This window comes from Dipteris shenzhenensis, chromosome 17 (genome assembly GCF_047967505.1).
Source record: "Dipteris shenzhenensis isolate YYH24624 ecotype China chromosome 17, Dip_SZ_1.0, whole genome shotgun sequence".
Classification (NCBI taxonomy): domain Eukaryota; kingdom Viridiplantae; phylum Streptophyta; class Polypodiopsida; order Gleicheniales; family Dipteridaceae; genus Dipteris; species Dipteris shenzhenensis.
Window position 1 is genome coordinate 18,191,690 of NC_141612.1, and position 23,682 is coordinate 18,215,371.

Sequence of the window (23,682 nt, forward strand, 5' to 3'; positions counted from 1 at the left end):
TAGGGCAAATGGCTTAGCTGAGAGCTCCAATAAAACGTGCTGTAAGATCATCACATGTACAGTAGAAGCTAGTTGTACCGACTGGGAGCATAAGCTCACAATTGTGTTATGGGCCTACAGAACCTCCTACAAAGTAGCCACGCACTCTACCCCCTTCAGCCTAGCCTTCGGGGTGGAGGCGGTGATGCCGATGGAGTATGTAGTGCCTAGCCTTTGCCTTACCACCGTTAAGGAAAGACTTACAGAGAATGCATTCACAGAACGACTAGTGGACCTCAAAAGGTTAGAAGAGACAAGGTTGCATGTAGCTTACTCTCTTTGGGTAAAAAAGGCCCGGTGTAAGAAGTGGTTTGACCACAACCTCAAGAACAAAGACCTGGCCGAGGGAGATTTGGCACTCCTATATAGTGTTCGTAATACCAAACGCAAGCTAAAGTACTGAGGTATGCGTCCCTACTGCATGGTTGAGATCACTCCCCAAGAGTCATGCTGAATAGCCACCCTTGATGGGATAGAAATGGATGGCTACCTTAACGGGAGCAAATTAAAAAATACTATGGGCCACTCACTCTCTCCACCCTTCAAGCCATGCATAGAGAAAAAGAACTCAAGGCCGAGGTGGCTAAGATGAAACGCTAGGCCATCGAGGAAGCCAGAGCCTATAACGCTAAACTTCGACATCATAAGAAACTGACACTACTTAAGGCAATGACTGAACAGTTGGAACTAATGGATGAGCTAAGAGTAGAGCTAGCTAGGTTGCTTGTTCAACTGCAGGCTCCACGCATGTGCATCAAAGCACTTGTAGATCCAAGAGCGCGAGCCACAACATCTCTCGCGAGGTATGGGAAAAGCTACATGTACCCCTAACTCACCATCGCTTCAGTAAGAGCTATCAATGGTCAACTCATACAAACCTTGGGTTTTGTGAATTTAAGTCTAACGGTTGTTTGCCAGGTAGTGGAAATACACTTTTATGTTCTCCCCACAGAAGCAATTGACGAACAAATTATATTGGGAAGAACTTGGTGTTACACTGTGAGTTGTCAAATCGACTGGCACGCTTAGACTGCTTCACTCACAAATGGTAGTTGAACAGCGGTCGTCCCGCTGTGTGGACCAAGTCTTGCTCCTTCAATTCCACACAGTCCACGACAACGAAGCTACACAAGAGGGAGGAGCGGAAGTCCCATCCACCTCCAACCCCCCAACAAAAGTCCAACCCCAAAGGGAGTAGATAGGTGCCATTGCCCATTTCACCACCACTACCATCCTCCACTTAGGAAATTCATGAACAGTAAGTAGAAGCAGCTATCCTCTATGCCCAACGCCACTTCAATTGGATGCAATGCTAGAGGAAGTCCAAGCAGCACAGAAGACCCCAGCCGCCAGGAACGTCTCTTTCGAAACCATCCATTCCAAGGAGACCACACCGCCAACTCGCACTTCGAGCTTCAAGCTCCAATCCACTTCCTCCACCACCACAACCCCCCAACAGCTATGTGAGCACCAAACACTTGGGTGGCCGAGGCAAGAAGGTTGCCTAGGTGCCGAAGATGACAGTACAAGCCGCAAAGGTTCCGAAGGCAGCGACATAAGAACTTGTGTCAACCTGAGATGCAAAACCACAAGAACCTACCAATGAACCGAACGCGACAAACCAACCCCAAAGTCCCAAATACGTCTATTGCCACAGATAGTCCAACTCAACACCAATATCGCAAAGGGCAGCCAGGGAGTAGCACAAGGACCGACCCCTCCACTGCGGGGGAGTTACACAAGATCCTCCCTCCAATTCCGAAGGCAAACCCTCGAAAGTAATTGCGATCGTACCATGTCCGATGATACCGACCTACTCACGGAAGCAAGGGTCTACGCCAAGGGTGGTCACACAAGAACCCACTTCCTCCATGAAAATGGACCATGCTGCAACAACTAGGCCCAACACCAATGTGCCTCTAGCGTCCAAGGTAAAACACAAGCTAGACACTTACTCTACGTGGCTTTTAACATGCTATGAGGCAGCACGGCATCCGTCCACACTGCATTCCTCATAATCATCAAGTCCAGGTCTAGGTGAGTCAGTATGGTAGGCATCTCACCCGATGCACCCGCAGCCCATAAGTCACTACCCAAGATGCACATGCACACATCCATGGCGAGCACTAGGTGATTAGGGTCAGTACGTCCATTTTTGCATTTTTTCACCATCTTGCACGTTGGCCTCACAATCAGTCCCACACCGCACAAATGCAAGCCACTCGCTCCCTCTCCCACTTACCTTCCCCCTCCTTCACACTTCCTCTTTTTGTCATCAAAACGGTACCCCGCCAATCGTCGCCATCGACTCACCCCATCGACTATCCCCATCGTCAGATCACACTGATCGTCCCCATTGAATCATCCTGCCGACCATTGCCATCGTCAGATCACACCGACCGTTGCCATTGACTTACCCTGCCGACCGTTGCCATTGTAAGATCCTGCCGGCTGTGGGGATCAAAAATCTATATAAGTAGGCCTTATCCCATCGGTCATCGCCATAGCAGTTTTCCCCAGACTCTTGAAAAATTTCCTCAGAATTCTCACAGCCTCCTGCCCTCTTCCACTCCCATCCAGAATAGCTTGTTTATGTCCTCTCATTCTTCCTCGTTAACCGACTCCCTCATCACTCAACTTCCATCACTCTTTCCTATGGATCCCGAACACCAATTCTTCAAATTTGAAACTGAGTTGGGACTCCATCCCCGCCCTATTCCACAGCCCTCAGATTCCCAAAGCACCCCTTCTACGACAATCCGTATGCCTTCCGAGTTTCCCATAGAAGATTTGCAAGGGGAGGAAGAAGTGTCCAATAGACAAGCCACCCAGGAGGGTACAACAGTAGCTGGTAAGCCCCCCTCAAGATCAAGAAAGCGCACCCCAGCTCCCACAAAAGGTGAATACAAGATCGTGCGCTCCCAATTGCACTCATCGCTTGGAGAAGCATGGCTCTAGGAATTGGATGCGTGTATCGTGCACTCACGCTTCGCTTACGAGGGTCACGACTACACCCTCCATTACCATATAGCGGTAGCCTATGCAGCACTTAAGGAGCCAGAGGTGCAGGATGCATTCAGAGTTGCTGGCTTGAGCAGAGTGGCAGACCGCCTCCCATGCCACTTGGATGTGATACTTTTTGCAGAGTTCCTCCAGGCGTACAACAACAACACCAATGTTGGCATCTTGTGAGAACAGGCACTACCCACCACCACCACATCAATCAGGACGTCATACGTGCCGCCCTTGGCGAAAAGTACACTACAAAGAAGAAGCTGGAAGCCCTCAGCAAGATCTGCCACTATGACCGACAAAAGAGCAAGGGCCGAATCCACTTTGCCGCCATTCACAAGCCCGAGGTGGAAAGACCTGCAAGAGCCTTGCAATGGCTAATGCAAGTCAAGCACACGGACCACCATTACTTTGTCATGCCCAATATCTTGCTGTACTTGTTGGTGGAGCCCCAGCCTACAAATTGGGCAGACTATTTCTACAGCCAGATGAGGGAAGACCTCAAGACGCACGGGAAAGTAATCAACAACCTAATGCTCTACATGCCGATTCTCTACTACTTGCTGTAGTACCATCCACCAGTCGGGCCGGCCAGAAAATCCATCACAGGGCCCACGCAGAAAGAGCCAAAAGACACAGAGGTCAAGCCCAAGCCAGCAAGGACAACTCCTAGTGCCAATCCGGTTGGCCGTCTTCAACCGGACCTAAGCCAGTTGCTCACGCAGTACGAGGATCGCCAGATGCAGGAATTCATGAGCTGACAACTTCGACTCCAGCAGGCGGAACCTCAGAATAGGGGCAAATGGGTTCAGCAGGAGCCCATCCTAATCGAAGACCTCCTAGGTGACAAAACAATCACCATTGGCCTCCATCCAGGAGCCAAAGCTACACCAGCCACTCCCACTGCGCCCTATGTCTCGGTCTCCACAACAGCCCAAGAGACCGCATCCTTTGCCATCGGCACCTCCTCCTCTCCATGGGCAAGCCTAGCTGAGGCTCTACAATTTTGCAGCGTGCCCCAATATGGGGCACCAAGTGGCTATAGCCACATGTCGACCGAGCAACTGTCAAGTGCGGACCTGATGGAACAACACGTATTTGAAGCCATGGCACAACTTCCATAGGCTGCACGCACAATTTTGCAGAGGAGATAGGAACATGCCTCATAGCTCTCAGCAAGTCTCCTTCATGCACAAATCTCTGCGCATGACAGTCACACCATAATGGTTTCTGCCCAAGCCATGGGTCAAGTAGCCATAGACAAAGTAGAGGAGTACCGTGCAAAAGCTGAAAAGCTTAAGCTAGCCCTAATGAAGCTCAAAGATGACCTCGCAACAAGCGAATCCCTGGTCCAAACTCTCATGGACCAGGTCGACGAGGCAGAATCTGGCCTGCGAACCACATCCAATTTGGAGCAAAGGAGCAAAAGGCGTAGGTAGAAGCGCAGTATATGCGAGAACACAGGAGCACTAGGAACGACAGATCCAAACTCTACAGGATCTCCTGGCACAAGAAAGGGCACTTACTGTGTCCCTCCAAGCAGAGAACGAATGACAGTGCACCACTGACTAATTAGATGAGTAAGGTTTGGAAGACTGGGAGCAACAGGAGTTTTGAATGTATAAGGAGGTCTCTGCACGGTTCGCCACATACACACTTGCACCACGCACCATCCCCCAAACACTCCAAATGCACTTCAATGCACAAAAGCTCATCTTCCACTAAGACCTCACAGCTCCACTTCCTCCTAACGCCCTCCAAACCATCCTCCGCTGTAACCGGGACCACTGCCGCCCCATCCTAGCCATGTCATATTTTTCGTTAGATCTCCAACCCACTTCTCTCTCTCTCTCTCTCTCTCTCTCTCTCTCTCTCCCCTCCAAGCCTCCGATCTCCAAACTCTAGCCACCCATCCTATCCTTCTCAATTTTTAGGCCTGGTGCTGCATCATCATGGAGTCCCTTAATTATCCAATGGACGATAAAGTGATGCAAATCGCAAAGCCCGAGGAACTCACGTCGTGGGTCTGCACCCCCAAAAGTATGCAAGAAGACATTAATTGGATGTAGACCTATGGCTGAGCCTCTGCAATCCAATCTCAAGGGCACCTTGCGGCCTTCCAGTCCACCACCTACAACCCCCTCCACATAATAATCATCTTCAATAGGGTGCTACAAGCTCTCCAAGACTCACTTGAGTCTTTGGTGAGCAATTTTGAAACAATTCATGTAGCATACCCCGAGGAATTCACCAAGGAAGAAGGCCAAGAAGCCATCACCCTCTTTAATTCTACCGCCCCTCTTGTCGAAATTCCACCACCACCTCCTCTGGCCCAACCCACCCAACAAGCCACCCAACCTCCCTCCCTCAGACAACACTGCCCGAGTATTCTTCTAATGCCTCTAACACCACCACCGCACAGCACGAGTCTTCCCCGTTCATCTCCTCTATAGATCTGCCGGTCGACCTTCCTGAGACGAGGCCTTCAATACATTGCTCAAAGAAGCCAATTTTGTCCAAGTAGCCGAAGAGACAACGCCAACAGGCACAGTAGAGCTAGAATCCATGCCCATTGCAGATGAAGAGGCTCCGCTAGCTCCTCTTGCCTCCCCCCCTAAAGATGTCCAATGGCGCCCCAACTTGCAGCCATTTCAAGAGCTGCCAGACAGTGCGCTTATGCATCATTGGAAAAGCCAACTCGAGGGCTCCCACCTCCATCTATATGAAATCCTAGAGGTGCGCCCCCTCACACAATTCATCACCCAGTCCTTCGACGATTGGTGACGCGCACATCCAAAGCGCACAAGAGGAGGATACAATTTGCCCTCGATGCTCCACTCCCAACGACTGATGCAGATGCGGATTTGTAGCCATGATGGCGTCTCCCCTTCTTGAAGTTGGAGAAATTTTGGCGATACTACTACAGTGCCCATGTCAATCGCCAAATCCACCCCCTGTATATGCCCATGGAATGGCGATGGACTTCGACAAATTCAGAGAACTCCAGTAAAAGGAACCCAATATGTTGTACAACTTCCAAAGTACAACTTCCCCAAAGAGATGACTCAAGAGGGATTTTGCATCCCCCTCTAGTCATTTAACAACATGTATGGCTCACTTCCCGATCGAGCCGTCGTAGCAGCGGTCCACTTCAACTACCTCCTCCTCTTACTCCTCCGCGATCTGCCCGCGCACAGTCGCCCCATCGATGATCGCTTGCACAATCTGACACAATAGATTGTCTTCAATCCCGACGTCGGTCCTACGCAATTCCAAGACCCTTGCCTATACCTCCGCGTCCCTAATCTCCATGGACATCACATCCGCACGTACGAGGATATGCACGCCACCCATTTTTGAAAGTATTGCTTGTACCTCACTCGCCTCACTCCACGACAGCTGAACCACTATGCATATGTTCCAGTTGCAAGCTGCTGTTAAGTGTCTCGCCGAAGTTAAGCCTTGCTACTCCAAGTTTTGAGCCTCGTGAATGGGGTTTGAACCACGAATGGCTTAAGGCATGAGGGCACTCAGGGAGTTTGAGCCCCAGATAACCTAAGACTTGGAGGCACGAGACTAACACAAGCGCTATATGGGAGCCGGTTAGGAACACCTCCTAACCCCAGGCTTGTCCCAAGTGCTCTTATATGGTTAACACAAGGGCTATTTCAACTAAGTAGGGAGAGATGGAAAGAATAGCAATATGCCTTGGCACCCCACGGGCCCAAGAGCCTTTTATTGTAAAGAGAGGGAGAGTGCTAAAAGGAAAAGGGTTGGCCCTCCCTTCAAAAGGTGACATGTATAAAAGGCCAAAGTGTTGACTTTGGTCTTCATTGTTGTTTGCACAAGTTTGAATACAAGCTCCCTCTTCTCTTCCAAGAGAGTGTTTTGGGTGTTCTGTTGTCTCCATTGTAGTGCCCTTGTGTTTGCCACTCCATCCCCTTTCATTCTCCTGTTCCCTTCTCCTTCTCCTACTCCCTCCCTTCTCCCCTCTCTTCTCCCCTCTCCCCCTTCCCTCTTTCTCCTAAAATGTTAGAAACAATATCATCAATGCCAACATCAACTAAAGAAGCCATTGTAAACGCATTATAAAATTCCAACTCTTCAAGTAAGTAGAAGAGAAAAAGAGCTTGATATGTTTGCAAGAATTTTCAACGAGATTAGATAGCTAACTTTTATGGATGCACCAAATTGGACAGTGAATAAGAAAATCAAGCTAATGATCCTTGGGGTGTTCTTACCATCTTTAATAGCGTAAGCAAGCACTTTGGAATTCGAGGGTATGTTGGGCAGTATACTATGTAAAGTAATTTGCAATGCCACATTACTAGGTGGTGAGCTATGAGGTCATGGTGGCTGGGGAAATCAACTAAGGACTAGAGTTATAAACTCTCTACAACATAGGGGACCTCAAGAAGAGGGTGCCTTTCTATCCCAAAAACTTGTTGGCTCTGCTAGGGGGCTGGTGTTAGCTTAGGTTCCATATGTTTTGTCTATTAGCATGTCAGTATTGTCTCTGCCTCCCTTCTCTTCATCTTCTCCAGGTTATCTTGGCTTGATGCTCTTCACATTCTCTGTTGTTCGCCAGTCTAGTCACATACCATACATGGTAAGTGAATTGCCAACCAAGATTATTGCACATTTAGTGAAGTTCTTTGACAATGGCGGTGGTGTTTTCTCTCCTTCCACTTTCCATTTTGTTCATGAGCGTGACCTAGCTTAACAAAGGAGGGCCTAGTGGATAGATGACGAGTAGTTTACTTGGTTGGATGCTATCATCCATGCTATGTACATGCAAGAATTATATGGCGGCTTCGTGGGTGAAACCCTATCCTATGAGGACCAGATAAATCAACCCGATATGACATTCGAGGTGGCCAAAACTGGCGAGAAAGGAATGTGGCACCTCTGCTCGCCTATTAGCAACAACAATTCGGAATCTGGCAAAACCGGCTGTCGACCTATCGATCGATCCCCCTCGTAATAGTGCTCCCCTATTTGTTGAGAGTCACAGTGATGTGCCAGCAACGTAACCGCTCGGAAACTGGTGAGGGGTTCTGCGTCCAGGGGGCGATCGCCTGGTTTTTCAGGTGACATGCTGGATGCGGTAATGCAGAGCTCCATGAGTTCGTTCACGCCAGTCTTCTCCTCATTGCGAGCTCCCATCTTTACATTCCAGGGAAGGGGCGCTAAATTCCCATTTTGGGTTTCTTTCCAATCCTTTTTTCTACATGGGTTTCTCTCGTTTGGAGCTTTTGCTCCAGCTGCCTCTCGTTTCAACAGTTACACTTGCTGGAAACCTCGTTGCTCTATCAGTTGCCACTACAAAATTGCACATGTCCGGTGAGGCTGCCGAAAATTTGGCTGCTTCGCCTTGCGCCTAGCTACGAAGTTAGTGTTCGCAGATCCTTCGATCTGGCAGGACACCGGGCTATGAAGGTCTGTAATTCTTTCTCGTTGATGTCTCTGCCCTTAACTTATAGTAGGCTAGTTTTCACAAAAGCTGGCAAGTATATCGTAGTAGATACTCGTAGGTTCTAGTCTTCAAGATCTTTCCTCCTTAGAGGCCCTTGTTGACGTATGCAGGTTAATTCGAACTACCCGGACTTCAGAGACCAGGGCTGTTTGGATGGAAAATCTAGTTGTATGGCAAGAGGGAACTTTTGACAGAGGCCCTGGACATTCTCGACGCCATGGACAGACACGGCATCAATAACCACTTTTATCGGTACCTCTTAGAGCGGTGCATTAAGTTCAAAGCGTGGAATGAGGGCACACGGCTGCATGCTGACATAGTTAGAAGCGGACTTGAGCAAGACACCTTCATTGGGACCAACCTCATCAGAATGTATGCCAAATGTGGGAATTTGATGAATGCACGTCACGTGTTTGACCAAATGCCCACAGAAAATCGCTTCTATTGGAATGCTATGATCGCAGCATACTGTGAACATGGGCAGGCTAGTGAAGCCTTAAAGCTGTTCTACGTGATGCGAGAAACTGAAGCACAACCTGACAAATTCACCATCACAAGCATCCTCAAAGCTTGTGCCAGCATCGCAATTCTCGAAGAAGGTGAAAAAATCCATGCATATCTTACTGAAAGAGGGATTGATGCCGATGCATTTGTGGAGGCTGCCCTTGTCAACATGTATGTTAAATGTGGGAGCCTAGAAAGTGCACGTGCGGTCATTGAAATATCTGAACCAAGTGTAGTCTCCTGGACTCCCTTGGTAGCAGGATATGCACAGTGTGGCCACGTCAAGGAGTCTATTGAACTTTTTCTGCAGATGCAACTAAAAGGTGTCAAGCCAGATGTGGCATCCTGGAATGTAATCATTGCAGGGTATGTACAGCAAGGGCATGATGATGACGCTTTAAAACTCTTTCACGAGATGCAAAAGACTGAAGTAAAACCGGACAAATTGACGATCTTAAACGTTCTGAAAGTCTGTGCCAATCTTAAAGATCTTGAACAAGGAAAGTTTGTTCACGCTTATATTCTTGAAAGTGGGATCAGGTCCTGTTCCTTCTTGGACGCTGCCCTTGTGAACATGTATGTCAAATGTAGGAGCTTAGATGGTGCGCACAGTGTGTTTGACAAAATGTCTGAGCCAGATGTAGTGTCATGGACTGCCATGATCGCAGGCTATATGCAGTGTGGCCATGTCAAGGAAGCCTTCCAACTTTTTCAGCAAATGCAACTGAAAGGTGTCAAGCCCGATGTGGCCTCATGGAATGCAATTATTGCAGGGTGCGTACAGCATGGGCATACTGATGAAGCTTTGAAACTGTTTTATGAGATGCAAAAGACTGAAGTAAAACCAGGCAAATTGACCATCGTAAGCATCCTCAAAGCCTGTGCCAGCCTCAAAGTTCTTGAAGAGGGTAAGCAAGTCCATGCATACCTCATTGAAAGTGGGATAGAGTGTGACACATTCTTGGAGGCTGCCCTTGTTAACATGTATGTCAAATGCGGGAGCCTAGAAGGTGCACACAGTGTGTTTGACAGAATGTGTGAACCGAATGTAATCTTGTGGACTACCATGATAGCGGGATATTCACAGTGTGGTCGTGCCAAAGAGGCTTTTGAGCTTTTCCGGAAAATGCAACTCAAAGGTGTCAAACCAGATGTGACCTCCTGGAATGCGATCATTGCAGGGCATGCACAGAATGGATGCAACGTGACAGCTTTCAAAATCTTTGAGCAAATGCAACAAGAGGGCTTCAAGCCAAATACTGTGTCCTGGAATGCAATGATTTCGGGGCATGCTCAGCATGGCCGTGTGCAGGATGCTCTCAAACTCTTTAGGGAAATGCAAGAGGAAGGCATAAAGCCAGATTTGGTCACTTGGAATGCAATGATCACAGGGTATGCTCAGCATGGGCATATTGAAGAGGCCCTTAGGCTTTTCAAACAGATGCAACAGGAAGGCATCAAACCAAATGTGATCTCCTGGACAGCAATGATCTCAGGTTTCACCCGTCTTGGGCTTGGTGACGAGGCTCTCAAATGTTTTCGACAAATGGAATTGGCAGGTGTAAAGGCGAATAGTGTCTCCTGGAATACAATGGTTGCAGGGCATACACAGCATGGGCGCTTTGAGGAGGCTCTTGGACTCCTTAAAAGAATGCAGCAGGAAGGGGTTAGGCCTGATGTGATTTCTTGGAACACACTGATTGCAGGCTATATGCAACATGGACATGGAGAGAAGGCACTTCAATTGCTTTCACAAATGCAACAGGAAGGTGTAAAACCAAACCTAGTCTCGTGGAATGCAATGATTGCAGGGTATGCCCATCAAGAGCATGGAGGGGAAGCTATTGAACTATTCAAGCAAATGCAATGTGAAGGTATCAAGCCAGATGTTGTGACCTTCACAAGCATACTGAGTGCATGTGCCAGTACAATAGCGTTGACGTATGGCAAAGAGGTGCATTCCCAAATATTGAAAACTGGGTTTGAGTCGGATTGTGCAGTGGAAAATGCCCTTGTTGACATGTATGCCAAGTGTGGAGACATACAGAATGCACGGTTTTTCTTTGAGATGATGGCCAATCGTGACATAGTATCATGGACTACAATGATAGCAGGTTATGCCATGCATGGGGATGGAAAGGAGGCTCTTTATTTACTTGAGCGTATGAAACATCAAAGAATTGAGCCAAACTATGTTACTTTCACGAACATTCTCTCTGCCTGCAGCCATGCAGGTTTAGTACATGAAGGCTGGCATTGCTTTGATTCCTTAAGTCACGATTTTGGCATGATAGCAGCCAAGGAGCACTACGCATGCATGGTGGGTCTCCTTGGTCGTGCAGGGCACTTGAACGAGGCAGTCATGTGTATCAACAAAATGCCGATGCAACCTGATGCTATGGTATGGATAGCTTTACTTGGTGCCTGCAGGATTCATGGTAATGTGGAGCTGGCGGAATATGCAGCGCAGTATGCTCTCAAATTAGAACCAGGGAACTTGTCTGTTTATGTGCTGTTATGGAATATTTATGCAGCAGCTGGCAGGAAGGAGGAGCGAGTGAAGCTGGAAAACGAAATGGGTAAAAGAAGCATCAAACGTGTACCTGGCTGCACCTACATTGAAACTTATGGCAAAGTGCGTGAGTTTGTTGATGGTGACAGATCTGACCCTTGCTCAAAGGAGCTTTATGAGAGTTTGGAGAGCTTGTTTAGTGACATGAAGGCAGCTGCATGCATATCTGACAAGGGTTATAAGCTGCATGGACTGGATGATGTAGAGGTAAAATTCTCACTTTGTAGTCACAGTGAGAAGCTGAATTTGTATGATTGGGTATATTCTAGTATTACAAAGGTATATATTGCTTTTGCATTGATTAGCACACCACCTTGGACCACTCTTCATGTTGCTAAAAGCCTTCATGCTTGTTTTGACTGCCACAACACCATTGAATATATTCCCAGACTAGTTGGACGAACTTTATTGTGAGGGATGCTATTTGTGACATGCACCAGGGTAAAGCCTAGGTGGCAGGGACAACTGCCTGCCCTAATCAGCAAATCGCAGCATATCTGGCAAGCTTTGAGGGTTCCCAAGGGCGGCACACACTGTATGGAGGGCAAGAGGGGCGCACCCTGCATAGGCAGCCCTAAGGCCTTTCTGAAATGGCCCAAAAGGGCCTGGTTTTATAGGCAAGGGCCAGCAGCCTGGTCGGCCAAAACTGACCGGCCAGTCGGTTGTGCTGGCCCAAGGTTGGCTGGCTCCCAGCCCTATATAAGGGGCCTTTAGCCCCCCTTTTCACTCACTCAGCCTTCCTCATTTCAGGACTCAGCTCCCAGCCTCCAGCAGTGCTCCGAGCCAGCATATGAGCGAGGTTTGGGTGTCCTAGTTCCACAGCATAGTTGCATCTCTCGCATGTCGTAGTTAGGGGAGTGGTCTCAGCACAGTTTGTATGCCGATTTGGCAACCATGTATAAATAAAGCAGTGCACTATAGTTAGGTAAATCTCGTGTCTCTCCTGCTTGAATTCTCCTGTATGTTCATCTATGTTTCCGCTCAGCTAGTCCCCGCATGTTACATCGGTATTAGAGCAGTATGGTTCCTCGGAGGGCAAGAGGGGCGCACCCTGCATAGGCAGCCCTAAGGCCTTTCTGAAATGGCCCAAAAGGGCCTGGTTTTATAGGCAAGGGACAGCAGCCTGGTCGGCCAAAACCGACCAGCCAGTCGGTTGTGCTGGCCCAAGGTTGGCTGGCTCCCAGCCCTATATAAGGGGCCTTTAGCCCCCCTTTTCACTCACTCAGCCTTCCTCATTTCAGGACTCAGCTCCCAGCCTCCAGCAGTGCTCCGAGCCAGCATATGAGCGAGGTTTGGGTGTCCTAGTTCCGCAGGTATGGGTGTCCTAGTTCCGCAACCATGTATAAATAAAGCAGTGCACTATGGTTAGGTAAATCTTGTGTCTCTCCTGCTTGAATTTTCCTGTATGTTCATCTATGTTTCCGCTCAGCTAGTCCCCGCATGTTACATCGGTATTAGAGCAGTATGGTTCCTTCTTATCTGAGTTAGGTTGGAGGGAGTCCTGGCAGCAAAGCTTAGTTATGGGGACTCAGTTAGCAGAGGAGGGAGCATGTCTGGGATATTATCTAATTCTGTATTTTGTTGCTACCCTGGACTAGTGGTAGTGCCATACTGCATCAGCCTCTCCCTCCCAACCTTCTATCGTGCATTGGGCCGGATCCTGTCTTCACCCGTATGTGTTTACACCTTGCGGGGCAAGGTTAGGGGGGAATTTTTCCCGCTCTGGCAGTATCCTTGCAGCAGTTGATGGGCCTACTAGGCTTCCATCATGGTATTAAAATGGCAGCGGAAGATGCAAACAAACTGAAATTATAGAGCCACACAGAGAACACTAGAGATAACAAAATGTACCACCACTGATCTGCTGTAAATCAGCCCTTAAACCAGGGCAGCAACTGAAATACAAGATATCTTAAATAAGATAGAAAACAGGAGCTGCTGGAGAGGCTGAACTGAAGCAGAGAAAAGGGGGGGAACACAAGAAAGCTGAAGCCTGAGAGCACGGAGGCAGGAGAAGCCTGAAACGAAGAGGCAGAGGCCTGGAGCGGGGAGGCAAGAGCCCTGAAGAGGCAAGATCTGCTGCGGGAGTGTGGGCAGCCAACTGAGCAGCTGAGAGGGGGCTCTGAGGGGATGGTCAGGAGCAGGCTGTATGCTGGAGCCTTGAGGAGCTGCAAGAAGTGATGGATAAAATGAAGGGAAGGAGGCCCTTTTATAGGGCAGGCCAAGGGGGGGAGTCGGCCAGTTTGGCTGGACCGACCAGCCTGGTCGGTCAGGCCAACTGGGCCGACCAGCTGGTCGGCCAGCCTACCCCCTCTGGCCCCCCCTTGCTGCATGGGGGTTGGTCGGCTGGCCACGCCTGGAGATGCTGAATCTCAACACCCCCTCTCAGCTCCAGGGTGTGGCACAAGACCCAGAGAGCTGGTATGACGTTGGAGAAGGGGAGGAGAAACAGATTTGGTAAATATGTCGGCGACGTTGTCGGAAGTGGTGCTGAAGAGGAGCACAATGGTACCGTCAAGAACCTTCTCTCGCGTGTAGTGGTACTGAATTTCAATGTGTTTTGTCCGAGCATGAAAAACCGGATTGCGAGCAAGGGCAATACAGCTTTGATTGTCACAAAAAAGTGTGGTAGAAGTGGATTGCTGAAAACCACAATCGAGAAGAAGGCGCCGAAGCCACACAGCCTCACAGGTGGCACTACACATAGCCCGATACTCAGCCTCGGTGGAAGATAGGGCGACCGTGGGTTGGCGTTTACTGGACCAGGAGATAGCCGCAGAGCCAAAGGAGAAAACATAGCCTGTGGTAGAGCGGCGAGAATCGGGGTCGCCAGCCCAATCGGAGTCACTCCAACCTCGGAGAGTGAGCGGGGAAGGAGAGGAACCACCGGCAGCATAAAAGAGCCCGAAAGTAGAGGTCCCCTGAAGATAGCGGAGGAGACGTCGAGCAGCTTGCCAATGAGAAAGCGAAGGGGTTTGCATGAAGGTACTGAGGGTGCCGACAGAGAAGCCGAGATCCAGTCGAGTGTTAAGTAGCCAAAGAAGAGATCCAACAAGCTGGCGGTAGAGGGAGGCATCAGGATAAGCAGTGGACCCAGAAGCAGAGAGTTTAGCGTTGGGATCCATGGGAGAGGTGATGGGCCGACAGTCAGCCATGTGGAAAGTTTCGAGGAGCTCTTGAACATAGCGTTGCTGAGAGACAAAATACCCCCTCTTAGTCTGCCAAATCTCAAGACCCAAGAAAAAATGGAGAAGGCCCATATCCGTCATCTCAAATTCAGTTTGAAGAGCAACTTTAATGGCAAGGATATGATTGGTATGACTCCCGGTGAGGATTAAATCATCCACATAAAGAATGATGAAGGTATGAAGCTGTCCTTCATGAAAAAGATAAAGATTGGGATCAGCCAGAGAGCGAAGAAGTCCTTGGCGGCAGAAGAAGGTATCAATACGCTGATTCCAGGCCCGAGGAGCTTGCTTGAGACCGTAGAGAGCCTTGCGAAGGCGACAGACCATGATAGGAGAACGAGAATCAATGAAGCCGGGCGGCTGATCCACATATACCTCTTCATGAAGATCACCATTCAAAAATGCAGATTTGACGTCCATTTGAAAGATGGGCCACTGATGGTGGGCGGCAAGAGCGAGGATCGTGCGGATGGTGCTCATCCGGGCGGTAGGTGCAAAGGTCTCCCCATAGTCGATGCCGGGTCGTTGGGCATAGCCTTTAGCCACCAGCCGAGCTTTATACTTGTCGACAGAACCATCAGAGGCGTATTTTGTTTTGAAAATCCACCGGACACCAATGACGGAACGATGTGAGGGACGAGGGACAAGGTCCCAGGTGTGGTTCCGAAGAAGAGCATGAATTTCCGCTTCCATAGCTTGTTTCCAATGAGGCTGGGCCAGAGCCTGAGGAACGGTAGTGGGCTCACGAGTGGCGAGGATGCGAGACATAAGGGCATAATTGACATGAAGGGGATCAGAAGAGGACGGTGGGAGATGGCGATGAGAGCGACGAGGCCCATCATCAGGGGGTGGTTCGGAGTAGGGATCCTCAAGACCGGAGGAGCAGAGAGTATCAATGAGCCATCGCGGAACACGTACCGAGCGGGGTTCCAAAGGAGGAGCAGACGAGGGTGGAGCCGGAGAAGGAGGCGGAGGAGAGAGAATAGGAGGTGATGTACCGGGGGACGAGGCAGGTGGAGGGAGAGAGGGCTCCGGGGCATCGGACGGATCTCCAAGAACAAGAGGAGAGTCGGAGGATGTCGGAAGGACCTGCTCGTCGAAAAGAACATCCCTGCTCACGGAGATAATGCGGCGGCGAGGATCATAGAGGCGATAGCCAGTGGAGACGGAGTTGTAGCCTACGAACAAGAGCTTGTGGGACTTAGGATCAAGCTTTCCACGATCAGATTTAGGAATATGAACATAAGCATCACAGCCAAATACTCGAAAATGGGAAACATCGGGCTTAGATCCATAGTAAGCCTGATAAGGGGTCATGCCTGGGACTGCTGATGTCGGAGAGCGGTTAAGAGTATGGATGGCGGTCATCATGGCCTCGGCCCAAAGAGATTGAGGGAGTTGACTGTGAGTGAGCATGGTCCGAGCCATTTCAACACCGGTACGATGTTTACGTTCAACCACACCATTATCAGAAGGGGTACCTGTGTTGGCAAATTCCCGTTTGACACCATGACTACTCAAGAACCGATCAAAGATACCATTAGTAGAATGGCCGGTCCAAACCGGCTGTCCGGTGGCACGATCGCGGATGGTGACAGAGGCTGCTTCAAACTCAACTTTCATATTGTTTTGACAAATCTGATGAACCGAAAGGAGATGAAAGCCGAGAGACGGAACATAAAGAACACGAGAAGAGTGTTTACCCCCTTTGCCATCAGGAATAATATCAAGAGAGCCCTCTGAATGAACAGGAATAGAGTGCTTATCGCCGATGCAGACACGACCAGAATGAGGAGTGAGATCCTGGAGCAGTGAGGAGGAGGGGGTCATATGCCGAGAGGCCCCACTATCAACAATCCATTCACGAGCATCGGAGCTATGGAGAGCCAATGACTCTGCTGCAGGAAGGGGGACCGAATTCAAGAGCTCAAGGTGAACAAATGCAAGAGTAGGGGTAAGGGAAGCATCAGCCGCAGCGGCCAGAGGTGCGTCAGCTCGTTTGTGTTTGCGGTATGGACAATTGCGCCAATAATGGCCAGGAGTGCCACAGTGATTGCAATTACCTTTGGGAGCAGGACGGTCACTGGAGGGATCTGAAGGAGATGAGTTATTGGCAGAGGACGGGGCATTCTTGGATCGTGATTTGGGACGATGGGCCACAAGAGCCTCAGAAGAACCATCAGAGGTTTTAGTGAAATGTTCCTCCTGATCCATCATCATGGGGACAAGTTCCTCCCAAGTGATGGTGCTGAGGCGGCCAGAGGTAATAAGAGAAGAATAGAATGCTGCATATCGACTGTCAGTAATAACATGAGATAAGAGAGCAATAGCCATATCTTCGGAGGAGATAGCCTTGCCTGCATGGAGGATGTCCTGATGCATGCTCTGCATTTTGTTGATGTGGTCCCGTATGGAAGGAGAAGTAGTTGGATCGAGGCGACGAAGCTGAACTTCCAAGGAAATACGTTTCATGGGAGTGACGCGAAGATACATGCCATCAAGAAATTCCCAAATAGCACGTGCAGAAGTAAGATGCTTGATATGATTGAGAACCCCTGGTTGACAATTGAGAAAGATGAACGAGCGTACACGAGCATTCAATTTATCCCAGATAAGAGAAGCATGTGGCTCCTCCTCAGGTGACGGACGAGGGATCCCGGGATCAACAAACTCAGCAAGATCATAAGATTCCAATACAAACGCCATCTGAATTTTCCAAAGAGAATAATTGGTCCCATCTAACTGCCGAGCATCTGGAAATGTAGGAAGAGTGGGAATACGTACAGGCTTGTCAGACTCTTGAAAGAAACTGGACATAGGGGATACGCGAAGATCCGGAGTAGAATCCTTTGTTTCATCAGCCATAACTGAAAACAGGGAATGGACAGCAACAAGGGGCTGAAGAGAACGGGGCTGGTGAAAAGATCAAGGTCTAGAACAGGGCCAATCTCAACAATCGAACCCAAAGATCAAGAGCCAATAAGTTCTGCCAGAAACCCCTGAATAAAGTCGTACGGGTGAAGACGGGAGCCGACCCGATGCGCGATGAAGGAAGGGGGGGAGAGGCTCTTGATGAAGCAGTAGGCTGCTATTGATAGCCCAGGGTACGGAGGGAAAAAACCAATGATAGCCCAGGGTACGGAGGGAAAAAACCAAAAAAATATATATATATAGGGAGGGGAGAAGGGAGGGGAGAAGAAAGCTCTGTAGTCAGTGGGAAGGAGAGTTGCTGACGAGGACAAACTTCTTCAACTTCATCAATATAGAAGTTCCCAGATCAGAGAGTAACCTGGTGCTCTGATACCATATTAAAATGGCAGCGGAAGATGCAAACAAACTGAAATTATAGAGCCACACAGAGAACACTAGAGATAACAAAATGTACCACCACTGATCTGCTGTAAATCAGCCCTTAAACCAGGGCAGCAACTGAAATACAAGATATCTTGAATAAGATAGAAAACAGGAGCTGCTGGAGAGGCTGAACTGAAGCAGAGAAAAGGGGGGGAACACAAGAAAGCTGAAGCCTGAGAGCACGGAGGCAGGAGAAGCCTGAAACGAAGAGGCAGAGGCCTGGAGCGGGGAGGCAAGAGCCCTGAAGAGGCAAGATCTGCTGCGGGAGTGTGGGCAGCCAACTGAGCAGCTGAGAGGGGGCTCTGAGGGGATGGTCAGGAGCAGGCTGTATGCTGGAGCCTTGAGGAGCTGCAAGAAGTGATGGATAAAATGAAGGGAAGGAGGCCCTTTTATAGGGCAGGCCAAGGGGGGGAGTCGGCCAATTTGGCTGGACCGACCAGCCTGGTCGGTCAGGCCAACTGGGCCGACCAGCTGGTCGGCCAGCCTACCCCCTCTGGCCCCCCCTTGCTGCATGGGGGCTGGTCGGCTGGCCACGCCTGGAGATGCTGAATCTCAACACATGGACCCGTCTAGTAGAGCAGCCCTCAAGGAAGCGTTCAGGGAGTAAGATCATCTCCTTGAGCAGAATATGCTCTTTTCTGGAGCAGGACAAGAAGACGAAGGGGGATGCAAGTTGCAACGACATTGGACCGTTTCTTGCTTCTGTTGGAACAGGAACGCCTTGAGGCGGCCGCGCATCGATCCAGACGTCGTGTTGACTTGGTAGTATATGAGGTCCAATGTAGGTGAGACCAAGAGCATATGCTTGTACAGCACCAGCAGTTTCTCATGGCTTGCTCACAGTTCCTCTCCTCGTCCGCAGTACCCACAGACCGTGCATCAGCAAGTAGTCCTTTATTTGCTTCGGAGTCTTCCATCTCCGAGCACAGTTCAGTGGACTATTTTGCTACGACTCAAACAATGGTTTCCCTTGGGTCTGCCAATCGAGGGGATCATTCAGTTTCCACATTAACTACATGCAGTGCCTCAGGGTTGTTGGGTATAGCTTGTGTTTTACGCCCTCATGGGATGGTTTGTTAATCAAAGGTTCGAGATACAGGCTCGTGATACGTTGCATGGCGAATATGATTGGATGATCCAGCAAATAGGCACATGAGCAATTATTGATTGGTCCAAGAGAGACATAGTTTTCATGGTTTACACGTGGCACAGTGTCAAGAGGCGGCTTCAATCGTTTGCATGGCTTCTACAAACAGCAGAGTTACGAGGAGATCGGTCTTCTTGTCCAAGCTCTCACGATGAGAGTCGGTTATGCAGGTCATGGCTTGGGTCATTGGTCCTCCGAGGCTGGCATATAGCATGTAACCGAGTTACAGAGCAGCTGCTCTAGGTTGTAGGGTCCATAGTCATCTTTTCTGTTGTAACATGGCAACAAGCCCCGTAGGGATGAGCTGTCGATAGCTAGCTTGAATCTTGTGAGTCTAGAAGAAATACAACAGTTTTATCTGAGTATCAAAAGCGTCATGTCTGATTGCAGTTTTACGTATTTCATCTCTTTGTGCTATATGTGAAGAGTGTATCTCGCCTCAGTGGCTCCATTAAATTCTAACATTTGGCATCAGAGAACTGAGATCTGGTGAGCATCGAGAACTCTATCGTGAGTGTTTGGTATGAGGGCTAGAGCCTTGCATGCATGTTGAAAAGTTCCATCAGAAGAGCTGACTTGTTTTTCCACAAAGAGTAAGAAAACCAAGAAGTAAGTGTAATTGGAGAAGAAGATCTGCCCCAGACGTATTATCCGAGGCGTGTTTTCAAGAGCATCTGGGTATTGTCTCATGTCTATGGAGTCGGTGAAGAAGACGAAGTCTGAGGCTTCGATCGTCAAGTTCAATGGGCGAAACTTTGCAAGCTGGCAACTCTCGACCAAGCTATGGTTTATGCAGAAAGCATTGTGGAGTATTGTGTCTGGCACGGAGGAGCCGACCTCTAGAGAGACAGAGAAACAAGCGTGGAGAAAAGAAAATGACAAGGCTATTGGCATGATGGGTCGAGCTCTGGAGGAGGATTATTTTCATCATCTTGAAATGACGAAGTCTGCTGCAGCAAACTGGACGATTCTTGAGGCATTGTTTGGGGTTAAAATGCGCCATTTGAAGGCAAATCTAAATCAACAATTGTATGATTTACGCATGGATGACAATGAAGAACCGGCCACCTACCTAAACCGCATGCAGTCATTGATAAAGCAACTTTTAGATCTTGGTTGAAAGATTGAGGATGAAGACTGAAAAACAATTTTACTGAAGAGTTCACCCTCTAGATACTTTGAGATAGCACACATTCTTCGGTTAGATGATGAGGCCGATTTTATTGATTGTGTGGGTTCGCTTATAGCAGAGGAAAAGTGAGAGGAGAATATATGTACGGGTGATACCGCATATGCAATGAAGGATAAGCGAATTGCGCCAACAAAAAACAAAAAGATGAGGCGGCAAAATGAGGAAAAGTGAGCGTTTGTGCTGCAAACTTGAAGTGCACTGCCAGAAAGTTCAAATCCAAGAGGTGTTTGACATATACCTCTTCCTGCAAGTCCCCATTAAGGAAAGCAGTTTTTATGTCCAACTGATGGACATTCCAAACAAAATTTGCAGCCATGGTAATAACTGACCTGATGGTGGTCATTCGGGATGTGGGAGCAAATGTCTCCTCATAATCTATGCCCTTCCTCTGTGAGCCTTGACTTGTACCTATCAATGAACCCATTTAGCTTCCGTTTCACTTTGAAAACCCATTTGGTACCAATAGCATGCTTCCTTGGTGGCAAATCCACAACATCCCAAGTCTGATTTTTCTCAATGGATTGCAATTCATTGTGCATGGCATGTATCCAATGCACATCATCCTTGGCTTCTTCAAAAGAGTCAGGTTCTTCATCAAGAAGAGTACCTGCATAAGATGTCTCAACAGAAAGAGCCCCCCTGTGTGCCTTAGTATAGTATGAGTTCTGCCAGGCAAAGGTGCCTCAAGCCTACTCTCCTTGAGAGTCTATAGCAACCAATTTGGAACTGTTTTGGTTGCGTGTATCTCTTGAATCTCTTGCATGACAACTTCATCCACACCTTGTGGAGGTATAAAATCAGCATGTATCTGAATCGGGCCATGTGGATCAAGAGGAGGTTGCTTTAAATTTTGATTTTCAGCATGAGCGGAACCAAGTGCTATAGGAAGCATCCTCTCAAAAACATCAGAAGAAGCTGGAATAGTAAATTCAGCATGTGTATGTGTTGAATTCTCTGAAAATACAACATCTCTACTCACAAAAATCTTGTGAGAAGCAAGATTTTAGAGACGATAGCCTTTGCTTTGTGTACTATACCCAACAAAAATGCATTTAAGTGCCTTATCTGACAACTTATGTCAAAACTCCACAGGCACATGGGCATATGCAACACAACCAAAAACTCTGAAGTGATCCACTGAAGGCTTTCTCCCATGCCATGCCTCATAGGGAGTGATTGTCTTCAAAGCCTTTGTGGGAGCTCGATTCAAAACATAATTTGCACACATGAGGCCTTTGAGCCAAAACCTGTGAGGTAACTTTTTACTAGTAAGCATGCATCCATCCATCTCCATAAGAGTGCGACTCTTGTGCTCAGCTTTGCCATTTTGCTGAGGTGTAAGCCTCACTGTAAGCTGATGCGTGATACCTTTCTTCTTCAAAATGCCTCAAATTCATGAGACATATACTCTCCCCCTCTATTTGTGTGAAGTGTCTGCACCTTGAGTCCTGTCTCATTTTCAACCATAGCCACAAAGTGTTTGAAATACATAAATAATTCTGATTTTGCCTTAAGACCATAGGCCCAAGTATAATTGGTGAAGTCATCTATGAATGTAACATAATAGAGATAACCACCAAAAGCAGGTGTTCTCATGGGACCGCAGACATCATTGTGTACGAGGTGTAATTTACGAGTAGCCCTAATTGCACCATCCTTCTTAAAAGGAAATCTATGCATCTTGCTAAGGATGCAACCCTCACATGCATGAGAAGGAGGTGACTCCAGAGGAGGCACATAGCATGCTTCTAAAGTGTCATCAAGCTGCCATAGCTCATGTGCCCATATCTGGCATGCCATAACTTCGCATTTTGCTTTGCAACAGTGGGAGTGCTCACTAAAAGTTGCAAGATCGGATATTTTCTCATAAATGCCAAGCTGAAAAGACCCCGATACAAAGTGCCAGACAACATCAAAGCATAGTCATTCTCTTTGTCTCGGATTGCACACTTGGCATCATCGAATATAACCTGAAATCCTCCTCTCTTGAGAGAGGACAGTGAAAGCAAATTCTTCTTTATACCTGGCACATAAAGAACATCAGTAATTCTAAAATCTGTGCCATTTGTGGATGTGAGTATGATGTCCTCCACTCCACACAGTGAATACGAAGAATTATTTGCACATGTCACCTTCTTTTTAGTAGGTGGTGGATGTAGAGATGCAAAAAGGCTCTTCTTAGAAGTGATGTGCTTAGAAGCACCACTATCAAAATACCAAGTGTTCAGTTTCTCATTGACATTGAGAGAGCATGCATCCTTTGAAGGGTCATAATTGCATGCCAAGAAAGCATATGGGTCACCCTCAAGAGTGGCTGTAGTATCTGAACTATCCACTGAAAAATCTGAAATGCAAGACAAAAAGGCATAGTGCTCTCCCACAAGGTTGCTGTAACATCCCCTCCATCATGTGCATTAGGAGCTGATGCATCTGAGATAGCCATACTTGGATCTCTTTTCTTTTCTTTAGCTATGCGCTTCTTGCATTCACCTATATAATGACCTGGCTTCTTGCACTAATGACAAATTCCCTTCTTCTTAGGCTTATCTGCATCACCTTTAGCCTTATAAGACGACTGTCTTGAATTAGCTTTATTCTGATGTGTGGGCTGATTGGCATGTTGCTTTTGTTGCTCTTTTCCTTCAGGCCCTAACTTAGAAAGCATGGCATGCCAGCCCGTGTTGCCATATTTCTTCTTTTCTGCTCTTCCTGCAACAAAAGTCCTACCAACTCGTGAAAAGAGAGGATTGCTTCCCCCCCTCAATGACATATTCAGCGAGGTGTGGAAACGAAGATATGACTCAGGAAGAGAATTCAAAGTGGTGGTAATCATCTCCGAATCTGAAATTACTTCATCTATATTCAACAATTGTTCCCTCAAATCTTGAAGTTTCGTGAGGTGAGCATTCATGAAATCTCCCTCATCCATATGCGTATGAGATAGCTCTCTTAAAAAAGGAAACTCTGGCATTTTTTCTTGTTGCAAACATACTCTCTAAAATCTCCCAAGCTGCCTTTGAGGTCTTGCATGACCGAATGTGGGGAATAATGAACCTCTTGACAGAAAGAGAAATCACAAAAAGAGCTTGTGCATCCCTAGAATCCCATCTTTCCTACTCTGCTGTGGGAGCCACTAGAGTAACAATTGCTGCAATTACTTGTGCTACATTTTGACCTCTACCCCTACCTCTAGTTGTA

The 23,682-nt window shown here is 48.2% G+C and overlaps 1 protein-coding gene across 1 annotated transcript; it reads left to right on the forward strand.

The window, feature by feature from the left end:
* Positions 1-8,135: 8,135 nt before the first annotated feature.
* LOC147891791 (pentatricopeptide repeat-containing protein At5g16860-like) lies at positions 8,136-12,463 on the forward strand. The gene is made up of 2 exons (XM_087388854.1): positions 8,136-8,490; positions 8,638-12,463. The coding sequence occupies exon 2, from the start codon at positions 8,745-8,747 to the stop codon at positions 12,015-12,017; it is 3,273 nt and encodes a 1,090-aa protein (XP_087244980.1). The 5' UTR covers positions 8,136-8,490; positions 8,638-8,744; the 3' UTR covers positions 12,018-12,463.
* The last annotated feature ends 11,219 nt before the right edge of the window (positions 12,464-23,682 follow it).

What these genes read in the sequence shown, in the direction of transcription:
- LOC147891791 (XM_087388854.1), top strand. Translation starts at nt 8,745, where the DNA reads ATGGACAGACACGGCATCAATAACCACTTTTATCGGTACCTCTTAGAG.